This window comes from Schistocerca americana, chromosome 8, assembly GCF_021461395.2.
Source record: "Schistocerca americana isolate TAMUIC-IGC-003095 chromosome 8, iqSchAmer2.1, whole genome shotgun sequence".
In the NCBI taxonomy this organism is placed as follows: Eukaryota; Metazoa; Arthropoda; class Insecta; order Orthoptera; family Acrididae; genus Schistocerca; species Schistocerca americana.
Window position 1 is genome coordinate 290,601,203 of NC_060126.1, and position 20,919 is coordinate 290,622,121.

Sequence of the window (20,919 nt, forward strand, 5' to 3'; positions counted from 1 at the left end):
TATTTGGCAGTTGGACACATTGCTAGTAGAAAAAAGCCATGACTAACAACAGGAAATGAATGTGGATCTGATATTGTACCTCTCCAGCTCGCTTCAGTTCCCAAGAGTTCTTTTGCCTCACTTCAGTGTTAATAAGTTTTATAAATAGAGCAGTAACTAGTGAGATAGAACTTCCATACCTACGAAGAAGCTCCTTTGTTGAACCTTGGGAGTCGAAAATTGTAACACCATCCTTGTTCATAGTGCCAAGGCTAGCTCCAAATCTCACCAGAGTATGGCATAAATTCCCGTTGCCTTCCATGTATGCCAAAAGAAGAGCTAAAATATGGAAAGTACAAACATTTATGAAAACTGATAAAATATGCAACACTTGTATACTGGTAATGATTAACAGCAGCAAATTCGACAACTTAAGTTTTAAAAGAAAAGCACACCTCACTTTAGTTACTCTAAAAATAACCTATGTTGCAAAAATAAGCATAATATTAGTTGTGATGATGATGATGACTAATAGGTGTAATTTACTAATTGGTGTAATTTACCTTCCTTACTAAGCTTTTTGTGTAACATGCAATATAGTTAACTGAAAATTAAATGTACAAAAGAAGCTTCAATGGGAGTGAAGAGCAGGGTAAGATGAAAGTCTGGATACACCCCTACAGAAGTCCAACAGAGTGAGGAATCACAATGGTGTCTGGTATGGGGTGTCTGTAGGTGGGGGGCAGAGCTTACAGGATCTACGGCCACAGCAGTGGCCATCTCAAAATACACAACTTGGATTTGGGTCATGTTTCAAATAGGAAGGGGATCATGTGGCACGTTGAATTGAACTGCATCTTTCTCAGGAATACACATGTGAAATCTGTTTGAAGATGTCTTTCTTTGTGTACGAGCTATGACCTATTAAAGACTAAAATTGCAAGAAAGTTATCAATTCTGTTTATTTTTGCAGGTGATCCACAATGGCACTTACACTGCTGGAACACAATGAAATTGTGTTAATGAGTGGTGGATGAAGTACCAGAGTGATTGCTGCCAACTTCCTTCACTGTCTGGCATCCTGAGAGAAATGATGTTTCACACATGACAGTAACCACATTATTGGACAAATTTCATGGAACAGTGTCTGTGATGGACTGCAACAGTAATTGTGGCATTGTTTCTGAAAAGTTCATACTGCAGTATGTGCCGGTTATCACAATATCCAGTGTCAGTCATTGCTGAAATCTGCACACACGCACACGTGCTCACGCACACCCCAATGGCAGCTGTACAAGTTATAGCTGCAACATCACCTCTCAGAGGGTGACTCTGATTGACGGGTGGAGCTTGCAGAATGGGCTCTGGGTCAGTGTAACAGGAATCCAAACTTCAAACAACATGTGTTATTCAGTGATGAAGGTAATTTTTATGTGGAAGGAGAAGTAAACAAAAAAGAAACAAAATCATCATTACTGGTCAGATGCAAAACCATTGTGGGTGATGCCTGCAAAGGTGCTGGTGGTGAAAAAGCGATGGTTTGGTGTATGATTTGGAACACAAGAAGCACGAGTCCTGTGTTTATTGGTGGAACCTTAAACCATGAGAGATATCTTAACATGCTCCGTGATTATGAGCATCCAACACTGTTGAATCTGCAAGGTGATTTCCCAAACTCCTAACAAGATGGGGCCCCCCCCTACCATATTGCTGAAGTCACACAGTTTCTGGATGAGCTATTTGGAGGTCACTGGATAGGTAGGAGGGATCCTATACAATGGCCACAGCCCCCTGATCTTATACCTCTTGACTTATCTGTGGTGACATCTGAAATCAATTGTGTATGAGGTAAAAATCAACAATGTAGCCGCTCTTTGCCAGCGTATTGAGGAGGCGTGTGCCTCTGTTGAACCACAGATTCTGCGATGTGTGCAACAGGACTGGCAAAGAAGACTCCGAATGTGTGTCCAGTGCAGAGAGGTCATACTGAGCATATGCTGCAACATCTACTCTGACACGTGTCGCTAAACTTTTACAGGTTGTAACTCCTATACAAATAAATATATCTGAAAACTGATTTCACATGTGTATCCTGCGAAAGAAGCAGTTCAAAATGATGTGCCGCCTGATCTCCTTCCCATGTGAAACACACAACCCAAATCTGAGATGGCAGATTTCAAGATGGCCACTACTGTCATAGCTCCTATTAGTTGCACCTCCACCTACAGACACCCCATCCCAGAGGCCATTACGATTCTCACACTGTTTGACTTTTAAAGGTGTGTATCCAGACTTCTGCCACACCCTGTACGTTTAGTACTTGAGACAGCCACTGTAGGACTGATGTGGTCATGTGACTAGCTACAGCCACACACTAGTTCAAAGTAGTTCACATTATTATTTCTCAGTGCAAATGGGAAGGGTGATCACAGCTGTTAATACCTTGGGGTATACATAAAATATACTTCAGCTGCTGTTAAGAAATACTTTTATTGCTACTACTGGTTATGTTCATTGAACATCTTCAGGTGACTCATTATAATTTAACAGAGGTCCACTAGTAAAGGGGGCCATAAAATAAGAACATTCAAAAAATGCTACACTAAAATACTCACAAATACAGGGTGTTTAAAAAATGACCGGTATATTTGAAACGGCAATAAAAACTAAACGAGCAGCGATAGAAATACACCGTTTGTTGCAATATGCTTGGGACAACAGTACACTTTCAGGCAGACAAACTTTCGAAATTACAGTAGTTACAATTTTCAACAACAGATGGCGCTGCGGTCTGGGAAACTCTATAGTACGATATTTTCCACATATCCACCATGCGTAGCAATAATATGGCGTAGTCTCTGAATGAAATTACCCGAAACCTTTGACAACGTGTCTGGCGGAATGGCTTCACATGCAGATGAGATGTACTGCTTCGGCTGTTCAATTGTTTCTGGATTCTGGCAGTACACCTGGTCTTTCAAGTGTCCCCACAGAAAGAAGTCACAGGGGTTCATGTCTGGCAAATAGGGAGGCCAATCCACGCCGCCTCCTGTATGTTTCGGATAGCCCAAAGCAATCACACGATCATCGAAATATTCATTCAGGAAATTAAAGACGTCGGCCGTGCGATGTGGCCGGGCACCATCTTGCATAAACCACGAGGTGTTCGCAGTGTCGTCTAAGGCAGTTTGTACCGCCACAAATTCACGAAGAATGTCCAGATAGCATGATGCAGTAATCGTTTCGGATCTGAAAAATGGGCCAATGATTCCTTTGGAAGAAATGGCGGCCCAGACCAGTACTTTTTGAGGATGCAGGGACGATGGGACTGCAACATGGGGCTTTTCGGTTCCCCATATGCGCCAGTTCTGTTTATTGACGAAGCCGTCCAGGTAAAAATAAGCTTCGTCAGTAAACCAAATGCTGCCCACATGCATATCGCCGTCATCAATCCTGTGCACTATATCGTTAGCGAATGTCTCTTGTGCAGCAATGGTAGCGGCGCTGAGGGGTTGCCGCGTTTGAATTTTGTATGGATAGAGGTGTCAACTCTGGCGAATGAGACGATACATGGACGTTGGCGTCATTTGGACTGCAGCTGCAACACGGCGAACAGAAACCCGAGGCCGCTGTTGGATCACCTGCTGCACTAGCTGCGCGTTGCCCTCTGTGGTTGCCATACGCGGTCGCCCTACCTTTCCAGCACGTTCACCCAGCACGTTCATCCATCACGTTTCCAGTCCGTTGAAATTTTTCAAACAGATCCTTTATTGTATCGCTTTTCGGTCCTTTGGTGACATTAAACCTCCGTTGAAAACTTTGTCTTGTTGCAACAACACTGTGTTCTAGGCGGTGGAATTCCAACACCAGAAAAATCCTCTGTTCTAAGGAATAAACCATGTTGTCTACAGCACACTTGCACATTGTGAACAGCACACGCTTACAGCAGAAAGACGACATACAGAATGGCGCACCCACAGACTGCATTGTCTTCTATATCTTTCACATCACTTGCAGCGCCATCTGTTGTTGAAAATTGTAACTACTGTAATTTCGAAAGTTTGTCCGCCTGAAAATGTACTGCTGTCCCAAGCATATTGCAACAAACGGTGTATTTCTATCGCTGCTCGTTTAGTTTTTATTGCCGTTTCAAATATACCGGTCATTTTTGAAACACCCTGTATCTAGGACCTTGCTGAGAGCTTTGTTGCACATAAATTTAGCTCAGTAGCATGTGGTTTTATGCCAAGCATTTTGATAGAATGATAACAAGTATAAACGCCACTGTAGTTCATGCACATAGCAGAGAACTGAGGTGGAATCAATGCCACTCCACAGGTGACAAACAGTGTACAGATGATTTGACACAGATCTTAGTGCTGAATACAGTATCTCAGTTTGCAAGTACTTGCAAACTAAGATAGTGCACAGCACAAGAGAGCAACTTCAATCTGTCTAGTACATCATAAATTATGAACAAGAAATAAAGAAACAATATACCAGTGCTTAAAATGTCTTGTAAAGACAACACTGTCAGAATTAAAAAGCACTGGTGGCTTCATTGGAAAGGTGACTACACTCCTGGAAATTGAAATAAGAACACCGTGAATTCATTGTCCCAGGAAGGGGAAACTTTATTGACACATTCCTGGGGTCAGATACATCACATGATCACACTGACAGAACCACAGGCACATACACACAGGCAACAGAGCATGCACAATATCGGCACTAGTACAGTGTATATCCACCTTTCGCAGCAATGCAGGCTGCTATTCTCCCATGGAGACGATCGTAGAGATGCTGGATGTAGTCCTGTGGAACGGCTTGCCATGCCATTTCCACCTGGCGCCTCAGTTGGACGAGCGTTCGTGCTGGACGTGCAGACCGCGTGAGACGACGCTTCATCCAGTCCCAAACGTGCTCAATGGGGGACAGATCCGGAGATCTTGCTGGCCAGGGTTGTTGACGTACACCTTCTAGAGCACGTTGGATGGCACGGGATACATGCGGACATGCATTGTCCTGTTGGAACAGCAAGTTCCCTTGCCGGTCTAGGAATGGTAGAACGATGGGTTCGATGACGGTTTGGATGTACCGTGCACTATTCAGTGTCCCCTCGACGATCACCAGTGGTGTACGGCCAGTGTAGGAGATCGCTCCCCACACCATGATGCCACGTGTTGGCCCTGTGTGCCTCGGTCGTATGCAGTCCTGATTGTGGCGCTCACCTGCACGGTACCAAACACGCATACGACCATCATTGGCACCAAGGCAGAAGCGACTCTCATCGCTGAAGACAACACGTCTCCATTCGTCCCTCCATTCACGCCTGTCGCGACACCACTGGAGGCGGGCTGCACGATGTTGGGGCGTGAGCGGAAGACGGCCTAACGGTGTGCGGGACCGTAGCCCAGCTTCATGGAGACGGTTGCGAATGGTCCTCGCCGATACCCCAGGAGCAACAGTGTCCCTAATTTGCTGGGAAGTGGCGGTGCGGTCCCCTACGGCACTGTGTAGGATCCTACGGTCATGGCGTGCATCCGTGCGTCGCTGCGGTCCGGTCCCAGGTCGACGGGCACGTGCACCTTCCGCCGACCACTGGCGACAACATCGATGTACTGTGGAGACCTCACGCCCCACGTGTTGAGCAATTCGGCGGTACATCCACCCGGCCTCCCGCATGCCCACTATACGCCCTCGCTCAAAGTCCGTCAACTGCACATACGGTTCACGTCCACGCTGTTGCGGCATGCTACCAGTGTTAAAGACTGCGATGGAGCTCCGTATGCCACGGCAAACTGGCTGACACTGACGGCGGCGGTGCACAAATGCTGCGCAGCTAGCGCCATTCGACGGCTAACACCGCGGTTCCTGGTGTGTCCGCTGTGCCGTGCGTGTGATCATTGCTTGTACAGCCCTCTCGCAGTGTCCGGAGCAAGTATGGTGGGTCTGACACACTGGTGTCAATGTGTTCTTTTTTCCATTTCCAGGAGTGTATATGGAAGTCTTTATTATGGAAATGGAAGAGGACGTAGATGAAGGTGAGAAGGGAGATATGATACTATGTGAAGAATTTGTCAAAGCACTGAAAGACTTAAGTCCAAACAAGCCCCCAGGAGTAGAAAACGTTCCATTAGAGGTATTGATAGCCTTGGGAGAGCCAGCCATGACAACTCTTCCATCTGGTGAGCAAGATGTACGAAACAGGTGATATACCCACAAATTTCAAGAATATAGTAATTCCAATTCCAAAGAAAGCAGGTGCTGACAGGTGTGGAAATTACTGAACTATTAGTTAAATAAATCATTGTTGCAAAATACTAACAAAAATTCTTTACAGAAGAATGGAAAAACTGGTAGAAGGTGACCTTGGGGAAGATCAATTTGGATTCTGGAGAAAAGTAGGAATGCACGAGGCAGATCAACTTCTCATAGAAGACAGGTTAAGGCAAGATAAACCTATGTTTATAGCATTTGTAGACTTAGAGAAAACTTTTGACAGCGTTGACTGGAATACTCTCTTTCAAACTCTAAAGGTGGCAGGGGTTTTAGGGGTAAAATGTAGGGAGCAAAAGACTATTTACAGTTTGTACGGAAACCAGATGGCCGTTATAAGGGTATAGGGGCATGAAAGGGAAGCAGTGGTTGAGAAATGAGTGAGACAGGGTTGCAACCTGTTCCTGATGTTATTCAATCTGTATATTGAGTAAGCAGTAAAGGAAACAAAAGAAAAAAATGGAGTAGGAATTAAAATCCATGGAGAAGAAATAAAAACTTTGAGGCTTGCCAATGACATTATATTTCTGTCAAGAGACAGCAAAGGACCTGGAAGGGCAGCAGAACGAAATGGACAGTGTCTTGAAAGGAGGATATAAGATGAGCATCAATAAAAGCACAATAAGGATAATGGAAAGTCATTGAATTAAATAAGTTGATGCTGAGGGAATTCGATTAGGAAATGAGACACTTAAAAAAAATAGCTGTAGATGAGTTTTGCTATTTAGGATGCAAAATAACTGATGATGGTCGAAGTAGGGAGGATATAAAATGTAGACTGGCAATGGCAAGAAAGGTGTTTCTGAAGAAGAGAAATTTTTTACCATTGAGTATAGATTTAAATGTCCTTTCTGAAAGTGTTTGTATGGAGTGTAGCCATGTATGGAAGTGAAACATGGATGGTAAACAGTTTAGACAAGAAAGAATAGAAGCTTTTGATATGTGGTGTTAGAGAAGAATGCTGAAGATTAGATGGGTAGATCACATAACTAATGAGGAGGTACTGAACAGAACTGGGGAGAAGAGGACATGAGTAGGAGAAGGGATCAGTTGACAGGACACGTTCTGAGGCATCAAGGGCTCACCAATTTAGTACTGGAGGGAAGGGATAAAAATCTTAGAGGGAGACCAAGATAAAATACAGTAAGCAGGTTCAGAAGGACGTAGGTTGTAGTAGTTACTTGGAGATGAAGAGGCTTGCACTGGATAGAGTAGCATGGAGAGCCGCATCAAACCAGTCTTTGGAATGAAGACCCCAATAACAACAAGGAAGTATTAAACTAAATATGTTACTGTGGACATGAAAGGCAACCTTTTTATCTAAGCTATTTAATAAGAAAATAGTCAACTGATATAAACAGAGGAAAGTGAACCTACAGTAATGAGTACAAAATATAGTATCATGTGTTATGTGAACCATATCATATTGTGTTACGTAATGTGTAGGCATGCAAAGTAAGATCACAACAGTAATAAGTACCTAGAACCCAATCAGAAGTGTGAAATAAGAACCTGAGTGATTGAAAGTACTTTTGTTCCAGTGTCATTTTGAGGTTTTACATCCACAAACACCAAACACCTATTAACATAGTTCTATTGTAATTAAACATTGATACAAACAAATAATAGAAAAATTGCAGTCATAACGATCAGAAGTGCAAAATTGTATGTACAATGTCAAAGAACAACAGAGTTGTACAATAAATATGAGGATTATCTGGAAACTAACGTTACAAGGCATGTAGCTTTAGCACAGAATGGCCGTGGGGAAGTTGGTACCACTGCTGTGTAGCAAAAAGCCAGCAGAAGACATGAGCATTCCCAGCAATTAGTAGTTCATCAATTAGTGTTATGACTGTTAGAAATGAGCATACTCATTCCAGCTCCCACGAAGTGCATACTGTAATTCACTACCGAAATGCTAAGGGCATGAATACCACTGCTTCTTCATAAAATTGTTTCAGTTTATGGAGAGGATGTAATGTGAAGGGAACATGTGAGAAAATGGGTACAAAATTTCAGTTTTGGAAGCATGGAAATTCATGATTAAGACAGAAATGGAAGGCCGTCAGTTGTGACATGATTTGGTGCAGAAAACTGAAAAACATCATCTCTCTGATCGCTGTTTGACAATTGACAACCTGCATGCAGTTTATTAAAACATTTCTCAAACTGTTGTTCATGAAATCTTAGCTGATTGACTAAATTATTGCAAGTTGTGTGTGCAATGGGTGCCCAAGATTCTTATGGAAGCACACAAAATGAGCAGAGGCAGTGGCACTCATGAATTTCTTGAAAATTTTGAGATTGAAGGCGATGTTTTTCTCAACTATATAGTGACAGGAGGTGAAACTTGGGCTTGTCACCATACTCTGGAGAGCAAATGACAATCAATGCAGTGGCGCCATACTCATTCTCCTTCAGCCAAAAAATTCAGAACTCAGCAAACAGTGAAGAAAATCATGGTGTCAGTGTTTTAGTACATGAAAGGGGTTCTACTCGTTAATTTTTTTGGAAAGATGTGAAACAATAAATGCTAGATGCTGCAAGACCACAATGAAACTTTGGAAAGCCATACAAAACAAATGTCGCAGGATGCTAACAGGAATCTGTCTCCTTCAAGACAGCATGCATCCGCACACTGCTCATGCAACACAAGAGTTGTTGACATCATTTGGTTGGGATGCTTGAAGCCACTCCTCTCACAGCCCTCTTGCACCTAGTGACTTCATCTGTTCACTAAATTGAAGGAACACCCTCATGGAAAATACTTTTCTGACAATGACGAGGTGAAAATCGGAGTGAAGAACTGGCTGAAAAAGGCAGCGGGAGATGTCTATGACACTGGAATCAAAAACCTCATTCCACAGATGACAAAATGTATTGAGGTAAATGGTGATTCTGGGGAAAAATAATGCTAGACCTAGACTGCAAAACCAGTAAATTTTATTAAAATAAATTCATTTTTTGTACTTCAAAAAAATTTAGTAACCTTATTTTCCGGATTAACCTTGTACATTACAGCCTTCAATAAATAGCAGTATAATGGGACTGAATACAGTAGTGTTGGACACGATACAAGTACTAAACCTTACTGAGGATCTTTTATTTGTCAGTAAATATCCTGTAACATAATTTTGTTTGTACGCTTTGGCATTTCTGTAAGTGTGTGCATATTTCAAATTATTTTAATACATTCATAGACTTGACCTTTCCAGTTTTATGTAGAATGGTATGGCTGGCCTCTGTACTATTACCATTAAGATCTTCCTCTCTCAGGTGTGCACAAAGAGATGAGTTATTTTCACTCAAATTAACATGTTCAATATACCTTATATTAAACCTCCATCCCTTCTCGCCTCAATATCATCATTCACAAACAGTGAATTTGATCTTATGTATCCTAGAGTGGTCCTAGGGGCAAATTATCTATGTTTCACACAAGCTGCATATTCAGTGTAATGTCTGTAAGAAAACTAATGTTGACCTTAATCTTGCAGAAGGCATACGATATTTTGTCTGACACATCAACTATCTGAAGTATAATGGTTAACTGTTTTGCTTCTATGGGCCTTGATTTCTTCAAACATTGCTTTTTTTTGTTTTTTATTCTCTAAGGACAATAAATGGATTTTCTTCTCATAAATTTTATCAAATAACTCAGAACCATGTTCATTGTATCTTCTTTAAAACCTTCAGTTTTTTTTTTTATTTTATCATCTGCCACAGCCCCAAATGAAACCTTTTTACGTACAAAAGCAACTACTGGTACCATTCGAACTTCACCCTCCCCTCTACAATCTGTCCAAAAAATTCTTACCTCAGAACTATTACAGACCAAATCATTCAACTTCCTTCAATCACATTACAATGTTATTAAAATACAATAAAGTGACAGAGGTGATGCCAGATGGCATGACTCAGTGTAACAGTGTGCACCTCTGAAGACTGTTCAATACAGATCAGTATGATATGTCAGGAACAAAACAGTTTCATGGACCACAATCATATGGTCCTGAAGATTCAGCAGCTGTGGGTATTGTCTGCTATAAGTACAGAATAAACCATCTACCTTTACTTTGCTACGAAGCAGATCCAAATTTTGATGGGCCACTAATGATCTACATTGTAAACCATATTTAAGGAAATCCAAACTTTATGTATTGGTTAAAAAACACCAATGTGCTCATGTTTAAAAAATAACGGCAATCTCAATAAGACAAGCATCTAGCTATTAGAAGGGGGTAGAAGGGGAAGGGGGGGTGTGAAAATGTAAGATCAATCAATACTGTTGGGCCTGGTGCTTTAGTGATAAAGCACGCACCTGGAAAGCAAAAGGTCGTCTGCCAGAAATGACACACTGTTTTGATTCTGTGTTAATCTGTAATTCCCTTTTCTCTGGCTGGATAACTGAGGTAGGTTAGGGATGTGTAAGTCACTGATGTCACAACCAATTGAGAGACTTGCACCAGGCAATTGAGCCACATGAAACAACAACAACAAAAAGAACAACAATTATTGTTGTTGTTGTTGTTGTTGTTGTTGTTGTCTTCCTTAATTAGGCAGGTAGGTTAGAAAATTTAAAAAAGGAAAATGGAATGGTTGACATGAGATGCAGGGGGAATTAGTGAAGTCAGTCGGCACATGAACAAGACTTCTGCTAAGGTGAGTACAGGTTTATAAATACAGATTCTGTGACTTACCAAACAAGAAGGCGCTGATGAAGCAACAGTGGGTTGCGAAAGCTTGAAATTTGTGTGTGTGTTTGTGTGTTTTTTATTGTGTCTATCTACCAGCACCTTCTCTTTTGGTAAGTCACAGAATCTTTTTTAATATATTTCTCCCACGTGGAATGTTTCTTTCTATTACATTTATAAATACAGAGTTATATAGGGGTAATGCAGGAGGGGATTTAATAATGAGTAAGAAAAAAGGAATGCAGGTAAGCTACTATGAACAGCATAGTGAATGCATTATTGGAGCCATGATATACATCAAGCCCACACCTACCATAGTAGCACTAATTTATATGCCAATCAGACCACAGATGATGAAGAGATTGAAGAAATATATGATGAGATAAAAGAAATTAATTGGAGAGTTATGGGACATGAAAATTTAACTGTTATTTGAGACTAGAACTATCTAGTAGGATAGGGAAGAGAAGGAAAAATGGCAGGTGAATACGGACTCTGGGAAAGGAATGAAAGAGGAACCAACCTGGTAGAATTTTGCACAGAGCATAATTTAATCATCCCTAACACTTTGTTATGAATCATCAAAAAAAAAAAAGGTTGTATATGTAGAAGAGACCTGGAGAAATTGCAAAAGGTAGGAAATTAAGGTGGTGTAACATGGATGAGTTGAAAGAACCAGAAGTAGTTGAGAGTTTCAGAGAGAGCATTAAGCAATGGTTGACTAGAGCAGGGGAAGGCATACAGCAAAACAAAAATGGGTAGCTTTAAGAGAGAAAATGGTGAAGGCAGCAGGGGACCAAATAGGTGAAATGACAAGGCCTAGTAGAAATCCTTAGGTAAGACAGGATACACTGAATTTAATTGATGAAAGGAGAAAATATAAAAATCCAGAAAATGAAGCAGGTGAAAGTGAATACAAAGTCTAAAAAATAAGATTGACAGGAACTGCAAAATGGCTAAGCAGGAGTGGGTAGAGGACAAATGTACAGATCTCAAAGCATATTTCACTATGGGACAAGTAGATGCTGCTTACACAAAAACTAAACAAACTTTAAGAGAGAAGGGAAGCAGCTGTATGAATATCAAGATCTCAGATAGAAAACCAGTACTATGAAAAAAAGTGAAAGCTGAAAGGTGGGAAGAATACATGAGGGTCTACACAAGGGAGTTGGACTTCAAGGCAATATGACAAAAATGAGGAAGGACATAGAAGATGAGATGGGAGATACGATGCTGCAAGAAGAATTTGTCAGAGCACTGAAATACCCATGTTGAAATAAGGCTCCTGGAGTAGATGACGTTCCATCAGAACTTCTGATAGCCTTGGGAGAGGTAGTTATTGTTGTGACAGTGCCACGACATTCAAAAGTGCCGCTACGTTAGTACGCGAACACGGCGATAGAGGCGCTCCGCAGCTCGGCCGAGCGCGGGAGCGCCACCTGGTTATGAACGGCGCCGGCCGCATGTCACGGCCCGGCAGTCGAATGTCAGATACGGAGTTAGTAACATGTAACCCGCTAGTGTTTCTACTTTTGTATCTCCACGCACTTTAGTAGTGATTAAAGGTTATAACACTTTTTGGCGACGAGGTCGGATATTTTTTTTCCTGCGTTGTGGACTTGTGTGTTCGGGTCGGGGCAGACATGGAACAGCTTATGCAAGCGCTTATTGAACAACAAACACAGCTGACGGCTGCTATTCAGGCGTTGTCGACGTCGCTTACTCATCGTCTGTCTTCCTCTTCTCCGCCTCCGTTCCCTCCTTATGACGAGGCCGCTGGAGACTGGGAGGATTATGAGAAGCGTTTGCGGCAACACTTCTTGGCTTTCGGCGTTGTCGACGCTCCTATGTGTAAGTCGTTATTTCTATCTTGGATTTCCCCACGGATCTATCAGCTGCTATCTCAGTTAGCCCCTCTGCGGGAACCTGCCTCTCTGTCCTTCCAAGAAATGTGTGACTTATTGTCTAACTATTACCGAAAAAACACCCATGTCGTTGCCGCCCGCGTGGCTTTTTACCGGTGTCGTAAACAGCCCCATCAATCTTACCGGGCTTGGGCGGCAGACCTCCACGGTCTGAGTCGGAAATGTCAGTTTGTCACGGACACTCATCATGAGTCTTACGCTGATTCAATGGTTCGGGACGCTATTTTACGGCTTGCTCCTGATAAAGAAGTTCGGCAACGTGCCTTACAATTGCCAAACCCGTCGTTGTCGGAAGTTCTCAGCATCGCTCAATCCTTTGAAGTGTCTCACGCTGCTGGTGCGCAAATAGACGCGTGGTGTGATGTAGGCGCTGTCCAGACCACTTTCGACGCAGACAATGTGCCTGTTTCACAGGGAAACGACGATGTGGCGGCGGTGCACTCGCGTCAACAACGTCGCGTTGGGCCGCCACGCTCGCAGCGAAAACAGCAACCACAGAAGCAGGTTCGTTCCGCCCTTCCTTCTTGTCCACGTTGTTTCGTACAGCATGACAGAGCCGCGTGTCCAAAACGTTGGGCCACGTGTAATTCATGTAGGAAAAGAGGCCACATTGCTTCTGTGTGTCAGTCCCCTAAAGTTCCTGTCGACGAGGACGAGGCATCGGACATGGATGTTAACTGTGTGCTTTCTCAAACGAATAAGTTGTTTGTTACTGTTCGTGTCCTGGATAAAGACATTCGCATGCAAGTGGACACTGGCTCTGCAGTAACTCTCATTAATTCTCGCACGTATTTGGAGTTGGGCTCCCCTCCCTTGTCTCCCGTTACGCGAAATCTACGAACCTATAATAAGCAGAAAATTCCTATTGTTGGCCAGTTTGATGCTTCCACTGCCTACAAGTCTGTTGTTAGGCCCCTCACGTTTTATGTGGTGGATCATGCGGGCACTGAAAACCTGTTCGGTTATGATGCTTTCCAGTTGTTCGGGTTTTCCATTGATGATGATGTGCACCTCATATCTGAGGACATTCCGTATCCACAGCTGGATGGCTTGTGTTCTGAATTCTCGTCCGTGTTCTCTGCTGGTCTGGGTCGTGCCAAGGAGTTTGAAGCCCACATTACTCTTAAACCTACGGCTCGCCCTAAGTTTTTCCGGGCACGCCCTATTCCAATGGCGTTGCGTGCGCCTGTCAAAGCTGAGATAGACAGGTTAACAGCTTCGGGGATTCTCCTTCCTGTTACCTCCAGCGAATGGGCATCGCCCATCGTGGTGGTTTCTAAACCAAACGGGAGTCTGCGATTGTGTGGTGATTTTAAAGCCACTGTAAACGCTCAAAGCCTCATTGACACTTATCCTCTTCCCCGTCCTGAGGAGTTATTTACCAAGCTCGCTGGGGGCCAGTTCTTTTCCAAACTTGACTTATCGGAGGCGTACCATCAGTTGCCGTTGGATGCATCTTCCAAGGAATTTCTCGTCATCAACACTCCTTGTGGGTTGTATCAGTACCAGCGGTTACCATTTGGCGTCGCTAGCGCGCCGGCCATTTTTCAGCGGTTTTTGGAACAGCTCACGGCTTCCGTTCCCGGCTGCATCAACTACCTGGATGACATTGTTGTCACGGGGGCCTCCACTGAGGAGCACCTTCGCAATTTGCGTTCACTGTTTCGGGTTCTGCATTCAGCAGGGTTGAAGTGCAATCTGGACAAGTCTCAGTTCTTCCAACCCTCCATTGTGTATCTTGGTTTCCACTTGTCCCGTGAGGGTATACGCCCTCTACGACAGCACGTTGCGGCCATTACCGCTCTACCCCGGCCGTCTACGGTCAAAGAACTTCAGGCGTTTCTAGGCAAGGTTACTTATTATCACAAATTCATTCCCTCCGCGGCGGCGGTGGCTCATCCTCTGCATCAGCTGTTACGCAAAAACGTTCCTTTCTGTTGGACCGCCGAGTGTGAGCAGGCTTTTGTCCGCCTGAAGGCTCATTTGCAGTCGGCGCCTTGTCTTGCCACATTCCGTCCGGGTCAGCACTTGGTTCTGGCGACTGACGCGTCACAGTATGGCCTAGGGGCTGTTCTCGCCCATCGGTATGAGGATGGGTCGGAACGACCCATCGCCTACGCTTCCAAGACCCTCAACGATGCCCAACGGCGTTACTCTCAAATAGAAAAGGAGGCGCTCGCTATCATTTATGCTCTGAAAAAGTTCAGCGTTTTTTTGTATGGTTCTAAGTTTCACCTCATCACCGACCACAAGCCGCTGGTCTCTCTGTTCAGCCCCTCGGCGTCGCTTCCGGATAAGGCAGCTCACCGCCTGCAACGTTGGGCCTTATACTTGTCTCGTTTTCACTATGAGATTCACTATCGCCCCACGGCCCAGCACGCCAATGCTGACGCGTTGTCGCGTTTGCCGATGGGCCCCGACCCGGTTTTCGATCGCGATGAACTCCTCTGTTTCCACATTGATGAGGAAGAACGTCGTGCGGTCGAGGGTTTTCCACTTACAGGTTCGCAGGTCGCGTCGGCTACTGCGCGGGATCCGGTCCTGCGTCACGTGATCAGTTTTGTTCAGCGTGGTTGGCCGGACAGGACCAAGGGCCGGGCGTCGGATCCCCTTCGCAACTACCATGCCTTGCGCCTTCGTCTGTCTGTTCGTGAGGGTGTTGTTCTTCTGGCCACGGATGGCGCATCTCCACGGGTTGTGGTGCCCGCCTCTCTTCGCAAAGCTGTTCTCAAACTATTGCATGGGGCCCGCAGGCACGTTTATTGGCCCGGTATCGATTCGGACATCGCCCACATGGTCGCTGCGTGTGATCAGTGTGTTCAACAACTGGCTGCGCCTCGTACTCTGCCCTCTCCGTGGCCTGATCCGGCGCAGCCGTGGGAACGAATGCACGCTGACTTTGCCGGCCCCTTCCTCGGCACTTATTGGCTACTGTTGATTGACGCCTTCTCGAAGTTTCCGTTTGTTGTTCGCTGTCCGTCGCCCACCACTGCGGCGACGACGCTGGCTTTGTCAAAAATCTTTGCGCTAGAAGGTCTTCCATCCACGATTGTCACGGACAATGGCCCTCAGTTCTCTTCGCAGGCCTTCCGTGATTTTTGTACTGGACAAAGGATTCATCATGTTACAGCACCGCCCTTCCATCCGCAATCGAATGGGGAGGTCGAGCGCTTTGTCCGCACTTTCAAAAGCCAAATGAAAAAATTCCTTAGTGATTTTTCCACAGATGACGCTCTGTTGCAATTTCTGAGTTCTTATCGCTTCACGCCTCTGGGTGATCGCAGCCCTGCTGAACTCTTGCATGGCCGCCAACCGCGCACCCTACTGCATCTGCTTCACCCTGTCAGGCCTTGTACTGTGTCCCCTAGTGCGGGAAAATACCAGGTGGGCGCCGACGTGTGGGCACGGGGGTATGGATCTCGCCCTAAATGGATTCCAGGGGTGGTCCAGGCTCTTCGCGGCCGCCGGCTTTGTGAAATACGTACGGACGACGGCATGGTTGTTCGCCATTACGACCAGATGCGCCCACGAGTGGTGGCCACGCCGGTACCACCGCCCCTTTTTTCGTCGCCACCAGCCCGAGAAGCCAGTCCTGTCGCTGCTGCCGATCTTCCGGGCGTGTTGCTGCCGCCGCCGTCGCTACCGCTTCCGAGTACGCCGGAACCGGCCCCAGTCGCGACGCTGCCTTCTCCGGGACCCATCTCGCTGGAGCACACCCCCAGGTCCACGACACCTATGGATGCTGCTCTGGAGTTTTCACCCATCATCTCGTCCAGGAGGCACGTTCCACGCGCCAGCTTCCGTCCTGGACATTTTCGACCATACTCTCGTGTTTCTCCGCGGGATCTTCTCGGGACCTCCCAAGAGGCCATGGATGTCTCCGCACTGTCCGTGTCTCCACAAAAGTGAGCGTTTTTTTTTCAAGGGGGGAAAAGTGTTGTGACAGTGCCACGACATTCAAAAGTGCCGCTACGTTAGTACGCGAACACGGCGATAGAGGCGCTCCGCAGCTCGGCCGAGCGCGGGAGCGCCACCTGGTTATGAACGGCGCCGGCCGCATGTCACGGCCCGGCAGTCGAATGACAGATACGGAGTTAGTAACATGTAACCCGCTAGTGTTTCTACTTTTGTATCTCCACGCACTTTAGTAGTGATTAAAGGTTATAACAGTTATGACAAAACATTTCCATCTGGTGTGCAAGATGTAGAGAGGCAAAATACCCTCAGATGTCAAGAAGAGTGTAATACTTCCGGTTCCAAAGAAAGCAGTCGCTGACAAGTGTAAAAATTACTGAATTATCTGTTTGACTCACCGTGGTTGCAAAATAGTGATATGAATTCTTTACAGAAGAATGAAGCAAGTGGTAGCAAAGCTGACCTCAGGGAAGATCAGTTTGCATTCTGGAGAAATTTAGGAACGTGCAGGGCAATAATGACCCTACAGGTTGTCATAGAAGATAGGTTAAGGAAAGGCAAACCTACATTCACAGTATCTTGAGACTTAGATAAAACTTTTAACAGTGTTAACTGGAATACTCTCTTTGAAATTCTGAAGGTAGTAAGGACAAAACACAGAGTGAAAGGCTATCCTACAACTTGTACAGTAACCAGATGGCAGTTATAAGAGTTGAGGAGCACGAAAGGGAAGCTGTGGTTGAGAAGGGAATGAGACATGCTTGTAGCCTATCCACAATGTTATTCAATCTGTACACTGAGCAATCAGTATAAGAAACCAAAGAGAAATTTGGAGTAAGAATTAAAGTTCAGGGAAAAGAAATAAAAACTTGGATGTCTGCCAATGACATTGTAATTCTGACAGCAAAAGATGGAATTGCAGTTGAACATAATGAACAGTGTCTTGAAAGAAGGATTTTTTTTTTTTTTTTTTAATTATGAATTTGGCCAGCTATGGACCGCATACAACTTAAGACTTATGGTGTTTCTTTTTCTTCCGTTCTTCCCAGTACTTCTTCATTTTCTCGCCAACTGCTCATCTCTGCTCATCTGTCCACACACTCTTGGGTCGAGGTTTTGGCGCATCTTCTTCAAAGTTTGCGTTTTCTATAAGTAGCCTAAAGTTATTCCTGTCACGTATTATTTCTTCTGTAGCACCTATTTTGTTGGCGTCTTTCTTTACTGCTTCTATCCATCCTACGGTGTTTTTCAGCTTACTAACGTAATTAAAAATTTTCTTTGTAATTCGTGTTTCTTCCATTCTTTTTAAATGTCCATAAAATTTTAGCTGTCTCTTCCTCATTGTATCTGTGATCTTTTCTGTATTTTTGTATAGGTCTTCATTTCTCCTTTTAATCCGCCTGTTTTCCTTGTTTTTCTCAGGACCTAGAATTTTTCTTAATATTTTTCTCTCTCTTTTTTCTAGTTCTCTTAATTCGCCTTTCTTATTCAATGTTAGGCACTCTGATCCATATGTTGCTTGTGTCCTAATAACTGAATTATAATGTTTAATCTTTGCTTGTATGGATATTGATTTCTTATTGTAGTAGTTTCGTGTTAATTTATATGCAAATTCCAACTTTTTTATTCTTTCTTTATTTGTTGTGTTATCCAGTCCATTGGCTTGGATCCACTCCCCCAGGTATTTGAATCTATCAACTCTTTTAATTTTTCCATACTTTGTTTTCATAAACTTTTCTGTATTATGTTTGTGTTCTATATACTCGGTTTTTTCGTAGGATATTTTTAGCCCAGTCTTTTCAGCAATCTCGTGTAACATATCAAGCATAACTGTTGCGTCTGTTCGGTTTTCAGTTATCAATGCCATATCATCCGCAAAGGCTAAACATTTTACTTCAAATTTGTTCTTTCCTTGGCCCATGCTTATACCCTTTGTGCCTCTGTTTTTTTAATGTGTTTTCCCATGTTTTTACTACTTTATCTAAAACCAAGTTAAAGAGAATTGGGGACAGTCCGTCACCTTGTCGAACTCCTGTTTTGATTCTGAATGGTTCAGAAATTTCGCCTTGAAACTTAATTCTTGATGTTGTATCTGTGAGCGTTTGTTCAACAAGTCTTCTGGTGTTTTCATCTATCCCTGATTCATAAAGTATCTGGAATAGTGTTTGTCTGTATGAAAGAAGGATATAAGATGAACATCAACAAAAGCAAGACAAGGAATTAAATCAGATGATGCTATGGGAATTACATTCGAATGAGTCACGAAGTAGTAGACAGGTTTTGCTGTTTGGGAAGCGAAATAATGGATGATTGTTGAAGTAGAGGGGATATAAAATGTAGACTGGTAATGGCAAGGAAAGTGTTTCTGAAGAAGAGCAATTTGTTAACACTAAATATAGATTTAAGACTTAGGAAGCCTTTCCTGAAGGTATTTGTCTTGAGTGTAGCCATGTATGGAAGTGAAACATGGAACATAAACAGTTTAAACAAAAAGAGAATAGAAGCTTTTGAAATTTTAAGCTACAGAAAAATGTTAAAGATTAGATGGTTCAATCATGTAAATAATGAGGAGGTACTGAATAGAATTGAGGAGACAAGAAAGCTTTTTAATTTTTGGAAAACAAACATACTTTATAGAAGCTCATAGTAATTCTGTTTCATAAAAACATGATTTCTTCCTATCCTTCTAAATTACGTCCAGTCATGCTGTATTCAAATTGTAAGTTACTACTGCAGCTGTTATAGTTATCTTATACATTACAAACTTTGTAACAATACCAAGGACTCAAAACGGCACTTAAGAAAGTAGGAGGAAACTGAAAACAAATATAAAGTTTCAAATAATTTTGTCTCAGAAATTAATTTTGGCACTCCTGAAAGTAAACGCGTGATTGTGATAAGCAGTATCTGTAATTCTATTTCCCCTTCTGGGTAACCCTAAGCACAATACAGATAATGGTTTGAAGGATGAGAGATTTTGTCTGTCTTCTTTGCATTCCTGGTATCGGATTGATATGTCTGCCTGTGTCTGTATATGTGCCAATGGATATGTGTGTGTGTGTGCACACACACTCACCTCTCTTTCGTAAAATCCACAGAGTTGTTCACTATTTTTTCTGTTACTACAAAGGATCCATAATGTTAAGAGCAGCTGAAGAGATCAAGAAATGTTATAGAATTTCTCACCTGTGTTGCCATCAAAATCTGGTTTGTCAAGTGGATAATGTGGAATAAATTCTATGAACAATTCAGCAATTCCAGCTGCAGTGTCCTCTGATGCCCCTGCAAGTTCATGCAGAGGATTTCTCCCTTTCAGGTTTACTGCCTGTAAAAATACAAAGTGATAAAAAATTGTAGATAACAAGCAAATTTAACTTAATGGCTATTAATATAATACATGAGCATGACATCAATATCAAGTGCTACTCACTTAGTTCTTTTGTACCAAATTTAGTTGACCCTAAATAAGCTTTACTAATGTAATGCTTTAAATCAAGGTACATGATCAACTCTACTTGTCAAGAAATTAGTATGTTATTTATTGAGAGAGAGAGAGAGAGAGAGAGAGAGAGTGTTGTAACAATCAACAAGCCTGTGGATAATGGCGACAACGTAAAAGTTACACATGGAGAAATCTTTCAAGAATTAAAAAAAAATTTAAAACTATAATTATAAACACAAATTTGCTTACAAGCCACTTGACAAGTTAATGGGCGGAAAGAAGAATGGACAGAGAGATACTGAGAGGAAAAGCAGAAAGGCTCTGATAATCAAGCTGAAACAAACTCCTCAGTTTCACAAAATGAATACAAAAATAAATGATGATAAAAGTACCCAGAATGGGGATAGTTGGAGTTCTTCTGAAGGGTTATGACATTCGCCTGCTTTATTTCTTCATTGGTGGTCCTCAGTGTCAACGTACTGTGTTGTGAAAAATGGGAGGTTGGAAGTTCAACAATGACTACTGTAAATGATGTAGCCAACAGGAGCACAATTATGTGTCACAGTTCTGTACTTTTACTGTTCAAACACCCCCCCTCCCCCCCTCAATATTACACAGTTAATATGGCCAGTCCACTAGTGGTTAACTTTCGATAAGCCCTATTAATAGTCTTCGTGGGTTT

The 20,919-nt window shown here is 43.2% G+C and overlaps 1 protein-coding gene across 1 annotated transcript in view; it reads right to left on the bottom strand.

Moving 5' to 3' along the window:
• LOC124545233 (rabankyrin-5-like) overlaps positions 1-20,919 on the bottom strand; it is a 71,046-nt gene that overhangs the window by 30,559 nt on the left and 19,568 nt on the right. Inside the window, exons 3-4 of the mRNA XM_047124104.1 lie at positions 19,982-20,120; positions 180-318 (exon numbers count right to left, since the gene is read on the bottom strand). Coding sequence (XP_046980060.1) covers positions 180-318; positions 19,982-20,120 — 278 coding nt within the window. The remainder of the gene's footprint in view (positions 1-179; positions 319-19,981; positions 20,121-20,919) is intronic.